This window comes from Sprattus sprattus (assembly GCF_963457725.1).
Source record: "Sprattus sprattus genome assembly, chromosome: 2".
Taxonomy (NCBI): Eukaryota; Metazoa; Chordata; class Actinopteri; order Clupeiformes; family Clupeidae; genus Sprattus; species Sprattus sprattus.
In genome coordinates this window covers 35,286,347-35,300,428 of record NC_137921.1, presented here as the reverse complement: position 1 = coordinate 35,300,428, position 14,082 = coordinate 35,286,347, and the positions used below count along the sequence as shown (strand labels likewise).

Here is a 14,082-nt window from a genome sequence, read left to right as displayed (position 1 = left end):
GCTCAGCATAAACGACACCATGTAATTAAATAAAAGTAAATTTAATTAAAATCTTCGCCATGTCCTCGTGTAATTTATTGGTCACCTCCAGCTCATTATCATTCTGTGGAACACATTCTCTTCACTCCGCTAGACACATCAGGCTGTGAAACTGCACTTTCCACCCCTCTCTCTCTCTCCCTCTTTCTCTCTCCCACTCTCTTTCACTTTCCACCCCTCTCTCCCACTCTCACTCACTCTCTCATGCATGAGACTGTTATATGGCTCCTGGCATGACTGATTGCAGTCTGATTGATTTTTCCTCTCGTCTTACGTCGGGCTGGATGCTGCTGTGCGTGTTGCTGTCTCTGGGCTGGCAGGCTGAAGAGCTGGCTGGAGGTATGCCTGAGTTACCCCACTACTGGCCAGAGAGGGAGGTGGGGGAGGAGGTGATGCTGGCTGAGGAGCTGGCTGGAGGTATGCCTGAGTAACCCCACTACAGGCCAGAGAGGGAGGTGGGGGAGGTATGCCTGAGTAACCCCACTACTGGCCAGAGGGAGGTGGGAGAGGAGGTGACACTGGCTGAGGAGCTGGCTGGAGGAATGCCTGAGTAGCCCCACTACTGGCCAGAGAGGGAGGTGGGGGGGAGGGGAAACCCAGCAGCTGTCTCCTGTGGCCTCTCACCTGGTCCTCACAGCAGCGCTGCCTTTGGTACTCATCCGTGGCAGATCCAGGCTGATGGAGGCCCGCCTGAGTGAGCCCCCTGCCCTGACAGAGTGTGTGTGTGTGGTGCATGGTGATTCCTGTGGCCTCTCATCTTTGCCTGATCTTCACAGGAGCACCGGCCAGAGCACCAGCTGCCCCAGGCACGCAGAGGCACCACACTTGACACACTGGGCCACATTAGAACCCAATCAGAACCACATCAGAACCCAAACAGAGCCCTCTAGTCTCAGGTGCTCTCTGTCTCCACTGCCTCAGTGCAGGAGTGTGCCTTAAGAGAGCATGCATGGTGGAGAAGGGCTCAGAGTGCTCTGAAGCCAGGGACATCCAAAGGTGCTAGTCTAAAGCCAGGGGCATCCAGAAGTGCTAGCCTGAAGCATCAGACACCACCTCTCCAGATAAGTGTTAGGTTAGGAGCATGAAGCCAACCCAGACCCAGAGCTGCTTCTCATCACTGCAGGTCTGTGTGTGTATGTGTGTGTGTGTGTGTGTGTGTGTGTCAGTGTGTGTGTGTGTGTCAGGAAGGACTGATCAACCCATGGTTGGTGGTAGGTGTCACTGACAAACACTTACCCGGAAAGCCATCACACTTCAACCTGTTAGCACCAGGTAAGGTCCAAACAATCAGTGTATAAAAAGATTCCATCTGCATGTACCCAAGAACACAACCTATGCAGGAGAAACCGGCCCACAGTTAGTTTCAATAAAAAGAAAGAAAGAAATCCTAAGTGGGCTGATGAACAGGTAAGAGGACTAAACACTGAGAATAAAGATGTTTTAACTCTGAGGAAACACTGAAACCTGACAGCTCTGGGATCCCCTCTGGCGTAGTCACAGCTTGTGCGTGTGTGTGTTTGTGTGTGTGTGTGTGTGTATGCGCGGGCACCTGAACAGCACAGGAACGCAGCATTAAAATGTCACACTGAGCAGACAGCGAATGATTCAATTTCATACAAATCCCAGCTTTATTACATTGCCTCATGGTTCTTTTTTACTATGACAGACAAGGAGGGGAAATCTCTCCCAATCGTGACTTTAAAAAAAAAATATATATATTTTGTTAATGAAACACAGTGCTAAGTCTTTACTACAGCCAAATTAGTTTTCACAAGCTCACAACAACACGCTTGACCAATATAAGTCTTTGAGGCTTCTGTTTCACATACCCAGTACAAAAGGACAGAGATATAATTATAAAAAAGTAATAATATTTACACAAGAAAAGAGGTTTCTCTGAGGAGAAGTTTAGCATAGACTTCACACGACACAGTATGGCGGGTAGTACTTTTCAAAGAAAGACTCAAATGGTGGTGGGGTGTGGTGCTCCTTTGATGGTCTGGAGCCTTGAGCAGTGAACTCCTATGCCAATGGCATAACAAAATATTGACATCACATCCTGTGCCTAGTGATGGCCCACACAGTAGTAGGGTCCAGACAGCTGTCAATCACAGAGACTCTGTGATCTCGACTAGATGACGAGCTCCTTTACTGCACAGGTGAGATGTTGGGCAGGTGGGTAACAACACACACACACACACACACACACACACACACACACACACACACACACACACACACACACACACACACACACACACACACACACACACACACACACACACACACACACACACACACACACACACACACACACACACACACACACACACACACACACACACACACACACACACACACACACACACACACACACACACACACACACACACACACACACGCACCTAATTGTGATTCTCTGGAGCAGAATCCACCATCACCACTCAGATTCGACCATAAGTCTAGAGGTCAGGAGAGAACCTGGGGGATCCTCCTCCAAAGCCCCCCACACAGGCAGTTCTTTATCCAGCGCTGCTCCCACTGCTTCATGGCATTAGTCTTATTGGGGGAGCGCAGCATGGTCACACAGCCACACCTGAAGGAGAGAGAGATAGAGGGAGAGGGAGAGAAGGAGAGGGAGAGAGAAGAGGGAGAGAATGAGAGGGAGAGGGAGGGAGAGAGAGAGAGGTAGGGAGAGGGAGAGAGAGGGAGTGAGCCAAGGTCATCACAGCAGTGCACTTCAGTCACAACAGCACCCTTCATTCATAAGCATAATTCTGATTGCTTCACAGACAGACTGACAGACAGAGGGAGGGCAGGTATTATAGCATTGCACCTCACACACAACAGGTCATTCGAGGGTGGTACACAAATATCCAGAAGTTAAACAGATACATAAAGATGATCATTTCAGACAATCAATTAATGAAAAAAAGTAAAAATAGGAAGTAGAGAGGGAAGGAAAGGACAGAAGTAAGTAGGGAAGAAGAAAAGAAAGAGAAGAGAAAGATAACTTATAGGGATGGCTCAGTGCGCCAGGGAAACTAGGGTGAGCAGCATACGATCAGTCTGGACCGGGGGCAATCATATCAATGCATGTAAAGGAGCAGATTGTGATGAATATTCAGAACCGCTCGGGCCACATGACCCAGATTAGCCCAGTCGGGCTTCGTTCCATTCTGCCCACATTCTGATGCAAATAGACCCAGTTATTGGGGTCATGAAGAATACATTCAGATTCAGTTGGCTGATGGGATATCAGAAGGAGAGGCTGTTAGAAAGCCCTTAAACAGAGGACATGATGGAGAGATACAGGGTCAGGGAACAGAAGAAGAGAGAGAGAGAGAGAGAGTAGTGGCATGAATTGGAACTAAAGGGATGAATAAAGGGATGACAGTACATGAAAGAGTATGGGAAAGGAGTGAGAGAAGAAGAGGAAGGAGTGACAGACTGGAACAGAAGAACAGAAGAAGAGGAAAGAGAAAGAGAAAGAGAGAGAGTAGTGCCATGAAGCAAAACTGGGGAGGAAAAGTGAGAGGAACAGACACAAGAAGAAAAACAGAACAAGGGCTCTGAGAATAAACGAAAGAGTGGGGAAGAGAGGAAGGGCAGGGGAGGATAGATTGAGATACTATGGAGAAGTCAGAATGCCCCCTAAAAAGGGAGGGGGGGTCCCCCCAGACTGAAGGGGTGACAGTAAATGAAAGAGTATGGGAAAAGAGCGAGAGAAGGGGAGAACGGAGAGGAAGGAGAGGAGGGAAATCCTTAGAAGGAGTGACAGACTGGCTTAACGTGAGGGAGAAACCGTAATGGGGGATGAGAGTAAACTTTTTTCTATCTCTTTCTCTCTACCCGGATAGACGAAAACAAGGGGAGGGTGGAAGAGTGAAGGAGTGGTGAGAGGGTGAGAGAGAAAGTGAAAGGTGGGGGTGGAAAAGTGAATGAGTTGTGAGAGAGTGAATGAAACAGTGAAGGAGTGAGTGAACGGAGTGAGGGAGAGAGTAAAGGGTGAAGGTGAGTGTTTGTGTTTGTGTTTTCCTCACCTGGTGCAGGCTTTGCTGTCCTCGGTGGGATACACTCCCAGGTGCAGGCAGCGCAGGTTATCCATCCGCTGAGACCCTGGGCTCCTGAGACAGAGAGACACACACACACACACACACACACACACACACACACACACACACACACACACACACACACACACACACACACACACACACACACACACACACACACACACACATACGGATGCAGACACACACACACACAGACACACAGACACACACACGCAGGCAGACACGCAGACACACACACACACACACACACACACACACACAGACACGCAGACACACACACACACACACACACACACAGACAGACAGACACGCAGACACACACACACACACACACAAGCAGACACAGTCGCAGACACACAGACACAGACACACACAGACACAGCGATTAGATCATGTAGGCAGACACAGGTCAGTAAGAGTGTCACAGGTTTTCTGTGGCCTGGTTTTGTTTAGGGGAGTCACTTATCATCATGAGACCAAAACTACAACTGTTCCTCAGTGAGCATTACCCATCATTCACCCACACCGTGACAATCAAAACTATAAACATTTATTAACATTTAACAACAATTATTGCCATCCACCAATGATCCGGCCTCACCTGGAGAAGATGTCCACCTGTGTGTTGGAGTTGGTGCCGGGGAGAGAGCAGGGTTTGCCGAACTGCAGCCGCAGCGGCTGCTTGCTCTGCATCTTGGTGATGACGCCGTCGTTGATGGGCAGCCAGTCCATGCTGGGCACCAGGAGCTGGCTGGGCAGCAGGCAGCACTCGTCTATCAGAGGCTCGTCTGGCTCCTGGGGGTGACCCTCATCACGAGCTAGGCAGAGAGAGAGAGACGGGGGGGGGGGGGGGGGGGGATGAGATTGATAGAGAGGGAGAGAGAGAGCGAGAAAGAAAGAGAGAGAGAGCCCTCAAGGTAGAATAGACAGAGGAGGGCTGTGTTAGGTGTGTGTGCGTGTGAGGGGTGTGTGTGAGGGGTGTGTGTGTGTGAGGGGTGTGTGTGTGTGTGAGGGGTGTGTTAGGTGTGTGTGTGTGTGAGGGGTGTGTGTGTGAGGGGTGTGTGTGTGAGGGGTGTGTGTGTGAGGGGTGTGTGTATGTGAGGAGCAGCGCTTACAGCAGAGCCAGAGCTTGGTGAGCAGGCGGAAGAGCAGGGACATGCTGTCCTGGTTGTCGGAGGTGGCCGTGTAGATGGGCAGGCAGCCGGGCTTCAGCAGACCCCAGATACGGATCATCACCATCATCTCTCTAAGCATGCCCAGAGACGCTCCGTCACGCAGGAAACCAAACCCGGGCCGCACCACCGAACCCTGAGGAGGATAGGAGGCAGGAGTCCCTTTAACAGGTGTGTGTCTGTGTGTCTGTGTGTCTGTGTGTCTGTGTGTCTGTGTGTCTGTGTGTCTGTGTGTCTGTGTGTCTGTGTGTCTGTGTGTCTGTGTGTCTGTGTGTCTGTGTGTCTGTGTGTCTGTGTGTCTGTACAGGATCAAGTCATTACTATAGAGTTAAATCAGCATCCCTGACTACACACAGATTTGACAAACAGAAGTCAACTATTTATGTTTCCGTCTTCTCTCCCTCCAGACCTCAGCACCTGCACTGTTATCTCACAGTGTGCAAAGACACACACACACACACACAGTCCAGACCTCAGCAACTGCAGTGTTATCTGACAGTGCGGCACACACACACACACACACACACACACACACACACAGTCCAGACCTCAGTTCCTGCACTGTTATCTCAGAGTGTGCACACACACACACACACACACACACACACACACACACACACACACACACACACACACACACACACACACACACACACACACACACACACACACACACACACACACACACGGTCTAGACCTCAGCACCTGCAGTGTTATCCACCAGTGTGGTTCTCTCACCTGGTTGGGCAGGTTGGCCATCAGGTAGAGTACGAAGTCTCCCACCCACTGGATGAGCTGCTGGAGAGACTGCAGAGGAGGCCCGTCCAACACAAACTCCTCCGTCTTCAGGTTAATCATCACCTTATCAATGTCTGACAGCAGGGGGCAGCAGAGGACAACAGGGGATCAGAAGGGACAGGATTGGACAGAAGAAGATCAGAAGGGACAGGGTAGGACATCAGAGGACAACAGAAGATCAGAAGGGACAGGGTAGGACATCAGAGGACAACAGAAGATCACAAGGGACAGGGTAGGACAGGAGAGGACAACAGAAGATCACAAGGGACAGGGTAGGACAGGAGGGGACAACAGAAGATCACAAGGGACAGGGTAGGACAGGAGGGGACAGTAGTACATCAGATGGACAGGGTAGGGCAGGAGAGGACATGGTAAGATAGGAGAGGACAAAGTAGGACAGGAAAGGACAGGACGTCCAGCACGTTTAAAACAGCACATTAAGACTTTTCAGTGAGGATGCCGTAAAACTGAATCTAACAGAATCCCAATTAAACCAAAGGACAAATTGAGGAGGACTGTCATCGTCTCTGACAACTCTGATAGAGGGGTTCATGTGAAGAAAAGACTGGAAGTACAGAGAGAAGAGAAAGAGGAAGAGAAAAAAACCCGCTCCATGGGGAGTGACTGGAGGACGTTTTTCTGCAGAAATGTGTGTGAGTGAGGAGAGTGTGTTTGCACTAGAGATGTGTGTGTGTGTGAGAAGAGTGTGTTTGCACTAGAGATGTGTGTGTGTGAGGAGAGTGTGTTTGCACTAGAGATGGTGATCAGGGTGAAGTGGAGGAGCAGCCCTGCTGTGGGTGTGTTTAAAACAAGCACACAGGCAGCTTCATCTTTGTGTGTGTGTGTGTGTGTGTGTGTGTGTGTGTGTGTGTGTGTGTGTGTGTGTGTGTGTGTGTCCTCACCAGTGTCGATGTTCTTGGTGCAGATCTCGGCCAGGCGGTCGCCGGGGCTCTTGTCGGGCGTACTGAGCATGTGCGGCCGCAGGAGCGACTTCAGTGTGGAGCTGATGGCGATGAGGAGGAGCTTCGCATGGAAGTCACACGCACGGGCAGCCGTCGCCGACGACAACTTACACAGCGACGCCTTCACTGCCACAATCCGTGTGGACAGAACCTGAACACAAATAAAGTGTGAAATGTCAAATAACCGAGTGTATCTGGTGAGGCCTTGATGTGACATTGGTGTGTATCTGGTGTGTATCCTGTGTGTATCTGGTGTGTATCTGGAGTGTATCTGGTGAGGCCTTGATATGCCACTGGTGTGTATCTGGTGTGTATCCTGTGTGTATCCTGTGTGTATCTGGTGTGTATCCTGTGTGTATCCGGTGTGTATCCTGTATCTGGTGTGCCACTCGGGCTCCAGCTAGATTGATACCCATGATCACACATACTGAGGAAAATATATAATTATATAAATAATATTCTAGGGTTAGGGTTGGAATGACGTAAGGGATAATGTATTGTCCGGAGGTCATTAGCCAAAAATAAATCCTGACGGGGCGAACAACACCCCGACACGGTCATTTGGCTAATGACCCGTTTAGAAATAAATAGTTCTTCAAGCAAATAGAACTTTGAAGTTTCAGGTGTTGCTTAACAACCCATTACTTGCTGACTTCAAATTACCATGAGTCTGTTACGTTAAAATTACCGGACTTCTTGCGGAATGATATGAAAGATGTGAATTAGAAGCACAAAACCCGTTGCCAATGACAGCGGCCATTATCTTTTCGCAGCGGTCTGTTAGCAGGAATTAATGTATGGAAGAACGTTGGGATGGCCCATTCAAACCAACGGTATTTTTGGAACATTCTGAAGAGCCGTTTAATAAATTTAGTTAATCAACTTCCAAATATAGTTACTAGTCCCTTTAGATAAAAACATGTGCCGAATGATATATATGTACTGTATGTGTAAGTGTGTATGTGTGTGTATATATGTATGTTTATGTGTATGTGTATGTATGTATTTATGCATGTGTGTGTTGACAAAAGGCACTTGTTAAGCACTTGTGGGAAAGTGGAGGTTTCATATAAGGCTGTGTATTGTTCCATGTGCGTATGCGAGGCAAGGTATAATCAGTAATGCTGATGATGTAATCAGTGCTTTATTTAAGCCTGTCTGCAGGGTCTCAGGGACTCAGCCCCCTACACATAACCCTGGCCTGCATTGGAGCTTGAGCCCTCAGTATGACTGTTCTCTGTGTGAAAGGCTACATTGCATTGGGAACCAGCAAATATTCAAAGGCATTTCAACATAAACAACACACACAGAGTACAATGCACACACACACACTCTGCACACACCACTCACCCATCTCAGCTCTGACTAATGCAGCATGTCCTTTCAAGCTAAATACACAACAGCTCATAACACACACACACACACACACACACACACACACATTTCACACCTATAACTCAGAACTGTTCCAAAGGTTCTAACGGTTCCTGCTACAGCACCAAGTTTCCCCTCATATACTCCTCACATACTGGCGCCTTTCGACCGCTAGAACATTCCCTCATGTACACGACTCACTATAATGTGACCCGCTACAGCTGAGCGGTTCTAAAGGTTCTGCGGGTACCTGCTGCAAGGCCTGGTTCTGCCTCATGTACTCCTCGTGGAGCCGCTCCACCAGGTTGTGCACCATCCCCGGCTGCACGTGGAGCAGCACGTCCCACCAGTCGTAGCCCGTCACCATGCAGTACTCCAGCAGGAACAGCAGGTGGCGCAGCAGTGTGTTCATGTCCAGCATTTGGCCCATGGAGGGCGACACTCGGATCATGTGCAACTGATGAACGCAGCCAGAGAAAAGGAAGAAGTAGAGAGAAACCAGACATAGTCAATAATAAACCATAACAGTCAAGTACACACCTCTCGTCTCCACTACGCTTATGATTGCTGTTCATGGTAGTGAGAGGAAAACTAGGGATGGGACAGTAGAAACACGCTCTTTCATAATCCAATTGACTAAACCCATTATGATCATGATCATTCATGCACAGGACAAGCATAATGAAAATGGTTAAGAGCTATGTAATACACAGTGAGAAGACTCCACTCTTGAGTATTACACTGACTTAACTATGTATTAGAGTTTTTTTAATAAGTAATTAAATAATAATTGAATAAGCCTAACCCTACGATGAGTAGGGACAGATTCACAAACACTACCTTCCCATGGTTGTCCACCCCGACCAGGGCCAGGGACGTCCAGGAGAACTGCAGGGCCTTGAAGTGGACAGTCGGACCTCCTGTGCGCTGCCTCTTGATGGCGGGTTCCTCGCCCGCACGCTGGGAAGAACCGGAGGAGGAACCGTAGTACACGCCCATGGTGTGGAGAGAGAGGCGGTGCAGGACCTGAATACTGCCGTCATGGAAAGCCAGAGCCAGGCCTAAGGTACAGACAGACACACACACACACGCGCACACACACACACACACACACACACACACACACACACACACACACACACACACACACACACACACACACATACACACACACACACACACACACACACACACACACACACACACACACACACACACACACACACACACAAGATTAGCATCAGTCAACATTACAGAGAGCCATGTATTGGCTCTCTATAATCACTTTGCCTCTAAGAGACTTGTTCTCAAAGAGCTCACTCTCTCATCAGTCTGTAACAAGACTGATCCGCTCACCCAGGCCGGGGCAGAACTTGGTGTCCGAGGCCACCTTGAGGTCAGTGTTGGAGATGGAGATTGGCAGCTTGGGAAGGGCTACAGCGGACACGCGGTCAAGGTCGTTCGTGGCGGAGAGGATTCGCCACTTCAGGATCATAGGCTGCTTCTCCCCGACTAAGCGAAGAGAGCAGGCACGAGCAGGAGAAAGGACAACACTTAAAAATCGTGTAAACACAACCAAGTCAAAACAAGCCTACAGGGTGGGGGGGGGGGTGCATGTGTCTGCTTCACCTTAGCCTGTAAGTTTGTGTTGACTGTTTGTTTGTTTGTTTTAAAATTGTTTTCATGGCTCCTTCCACCGGACTCAGAAAAGGAGACTGACTAAAACGTAAACAGCCTACACAGGCTTATGGGCTGAGGTAAAGCAACAGCATTCACTTTAACCTACCAGCCGGTGAGCGCTGATGGAAGATGTTATTGACAGGCAGTCCCTCCTTCCGTAGTGACCAGCACTCCACTATACTGCCCATCTGACTGGAGGCGCATAGCAACACCTACAAACACACAAACATGGACACCATCATCACATAGCAACACTTACAAACACACAAACATGGACACCATCACCACAACATCACCACAACATCACAGTAAGCCTACAAACACACAAACATGGACACCATCACCACAACATCATAGTAAGACAGTGAAGCGTGTAAATCTACCCATGATACACTGCAACCATCGTCAACACATCACAGTAAGACAGTGAAGCGTGTATATCTACCCAGAATGCACAGCATTTATCAGAGACACACACAGGGCCCCCATACCAGAGTTACATGCAGCTGATGGGAGAAATGAACCATCCAGATGGAGACACACAGAAAGCTCATATCAGGCTGTTAAAGTGACCCCCCCTGAGTCCAAAAGTCTCACCTGTTCAGAGTTCTCCCGCGTGAGGAACTTGAGGTGTGTGACGGCCGGGTACTTGTCTCGTCGCACGGGGTCGCTGGTGCAGCGCATGAAGAGAGACGGCAGCAGCTCCGTGTCGATGCGGCACTTCTCGTTCACCACACTCACGCACACCTTGTAGAACTGCACCGGCGACGAGCTGCTACCGTCCGTTGCCGCAACCACGATGTTGCCGCCGCCGGTGAAAGCGATGTCGGCCAGTGCCACACGACCACGCAGGCGGCACAGGTTCTCACTGGCGCTTAGCAACGCACCGTTGGGCTTGAGCAGGGACACGGTCACCAGGCCACTGACCGTCACGGCCAACCAGCCCTCCATCGGCTTCCCTCCAAACAGCGTCAGAGACGGGGAGAACTTCACCCGAGAGAACTTTTCTCCAAAGTTAGTGGAGCCCGACTGCAACATGGCGGGAGGGGTACGAAAAGGAAGAAGAGAAAACAACAAAAAGGGATGTCACAACAGGTCATTGTATTCACTCTGTTCTCACGGATTCACTGACTGTAGTACTCTTATGAACTGCACATAGCTGTAGTACTCTTATGAACTGCACATACTGTACTACTCTTATGAACTGCACATAGCTGTAGTACTCTTTTGAACTGCACATAGCTGTAGTACTGTACTCTTATGAACTGCACATAGCTGTAGTACTCTTATGAACTGCACATATCTGTAGTACTCTTATGAACTGCACATAGCTGTAGTACTCTTATGAACTGCACATATCTGTAGTACTCTTATGAACTGCACATAGCTGTAGTACTTTTATGAACTGCACATATATGTAGTACTCTTAGGAACTGCACACAGCTGTAGTACTCTTAGGAACTGCACACAGCTGTAGTACTCTTAGGAACTGCACACAGCTGTAGTACTCTTAGGAACTGCACATAGCTGTAGCTGTAGTACTCTTATGAACTGCTCATAGCTGTGGTCCTCTTAGGAACTGCACACAGCTGTAGTACTCTTATGAACTGCACATAGCTGTAGCTGTAGTACTCTAAGGAACTGCACACAGCTGTAGTACTCTTATGAACTGCACATAGCTGTGGTCCTCTTAGGGAATCATTTCTGTTCACCTTCTCCACATGCAGAGCCAGTTTGACCCCGTTGTGTAGCCAGGACAGGGCCACGATTGGGTCCCCCTCCACGGCACTGCAGTGGGTGCCTTCCCAGCTGTTCACCAGGTGCTCAGTCATGGCCCAGCACTTAATCTGGCCGTCCCCATCCGCAGACAGCAGCTTGGAGCCTGGAGGAGGAGCACACGGCAACACATACAATTACATTCAATTGTTTGGCAGACACTTTTATCCACACAGATCAGATATACAGTGGCTTCATCTGTGTGCTCCCTGGGTACGGAATCCATGACCATGGTGGTCCTCCTTGGATACCATCTGAACAACAGAAGACAGGAATAAAAGATACTCCTTACTCCTGAGGCGATCTCTTGACTGGAAACGAATGGCTTTTCCATTTTCAAGAGACAGATCTGGAAACAACCTGTGACTCACTGTAGAGACTTTATATCACAGAAGCCGTAAACTGTCATAATTCATAATTTAAGTGTGATTAGGTTAACTAAAAATGTTACTGTTCATAAAAGTCCAGCTGAATTGCTTGGAATGGAAAGATTGATTTTCTGACACCCACAGTTCATTTCACCACAGACGAATGACTTCACACTCACCGGACTGATCCCATTCCAGACAACCGATCACCTCTGTGTGTCCAGAGTTGATGGAGTACACATCCCACGGATGCTCTGTATCGATAATATGGATCATGCGACTAAGTTCTGAAATGATAGACAAGCTAGAATTTGATTTTGCTTTGAGGAATCCTAAGTCAGGGATGTAAATGCAATTGTGTAGTCCACGCAACAGCTACAGATCACATTAGTAACGTCGGAAACTCATGTTTACAAATGTGGTAAACACAGTCGTAGGAAGACCCACATAGAAGAATGTCGTCATAGACAATGGCCATAAACATTCAGATAACTAATAAAATTGCCACTGGCTTGGTGCATTACCTTTTTCATCATCTTCATTTTTAAGATCGGTGGTAAACGCGATGAGGTTTCTACAAGACCATGCACACACAAGCGGAATTGACGGGCAATGATTGCTCCTTGGTCTCTTCTCCCACTCACAGACATATCCTACTTCCATCTTCGGTTCATCCAAGTTAACGGTAAGTCAACTTTATACGAGAAACCAATTTTAATTTTCATTAACTGTAATACTAGTTAACTCTTCATTTCTGTGCAGCTCGTCTGAACAGCGTGTTGCCAGCGACAATAACGGACATTTCAATATGGCCACAATTCATAATTGTTTCAAAATAAAGGTTGAAACGTATTAATTAGTTTAAAATTATACAAGGCCGAAAAATGAAGGGTGAAAAAATCCTCAAACCGTATGTGCTACCAAAGGTACAATAAAGGTAAAGGTTGGAAATGCAAACCAAAAAGAAAACATTGAGGCCTGCATTGAGCCTAATAAAGAAGGCTCAACAAAGGATGAACTTCCTGAGGCTGCTGTAGATGTTCAACCTGCCAAAGGCCATGATGGGGCACTTTTTATCATAGATGTGTCTATATTTATGTTTCTTTTGTGGAAATAAAAAATCTTGTCTTGTCCCCAGTTGTACATTTAACCTATTTGTGCCTTGCTAACTGATGTGGGGTCAAAGGTTACAGAGTCAAATAGAGACTGTCATGTGTTTGCATATCTTTAATTCCACTTGTGGAGATGTATTCTGAAAAAAGGAATTTTTCCTTTCAGGTTTTTTTTGGTATTTGTTGACCAGCCACCAATGTTGTAAAAGTGTGTGTTGTATGTATTTCTGTATGTGTGTGTGTGTGTGTGTGTGTGTGTGTGTGTGTGTGTGTGTGTGTGTGTGTGTGTGTGTGTGTGTGTGTGTGTGTGTGTGTGTGTGTGTGTGTGTGTGTGTTGCATAATCCATATTTTAAATAGATCACATAATAGGGGAAGTTTAACTCACAACTATGTTCTGCCTTTTCATATTAAACACACTCTATGATAAATGTGTCAACCCGGCTATTAGTTTGACGCGTTTCGCCGCCCTATTGCCTCCGATTGTCTCTCATTGTCGCTAGCTCCACGGAACTCCTCGTCTGTGCTTTGCGTTCTTCTGTGTTATTTTAAAATTGAGTACTACATTGTCCTGTGTCGTTGCCACCTACAGACGTGGAGTAAAATGGCAATTACCCTAAGGCTGTATTTGATGGCTTATACAGCCTGCATTAGTGTAAAGGGGTTTCTATACCTTAACGATTAATCATGAGAATAACAATGTCCCCCTTCAACTATACTAAAATAC

The 14,082-nt window shown here is 47.9% G+C and overlaps 1 protein-coding gene across 1 annotated transcript; it reads right to left on the bottom strand.

Annotated features, from left to right (window-relative positions):
* Nucleotides 1-2,508: 2,508 nt before the first annotated feature.
* On the bottom strand, nt 2,509-12,908 carry med16 (mediator complex subunit 16; the record flags this gene model as incomplete). Its single annotated transcript, XM_080833381.1, has 14 exons — nt 2,509-2,635; nt 4,083-4,166; nt 4,717-4,933; nt 5,231-5,423; nt 6,026-6,159; nt 6,988-7,198; nt 8,672-8,878; nt 9,262-9,482; nt 9,778-9,933; nt 10,208-10,313; nt 10,699-11,130; nt 11,814-11,983; nt 12,425-12,532; nt 12,770-12,908. 14 exons carry the CDS (start codon nt 12,906-12,908, stop codon nt 2,509-2,511), a joined length of 2,505 nt encoding a protein of 834 aa, XP_080689507.1.
* Between the last annotated feature and the right edge of the window lie 1,174 nt (nt 12,909-14,082).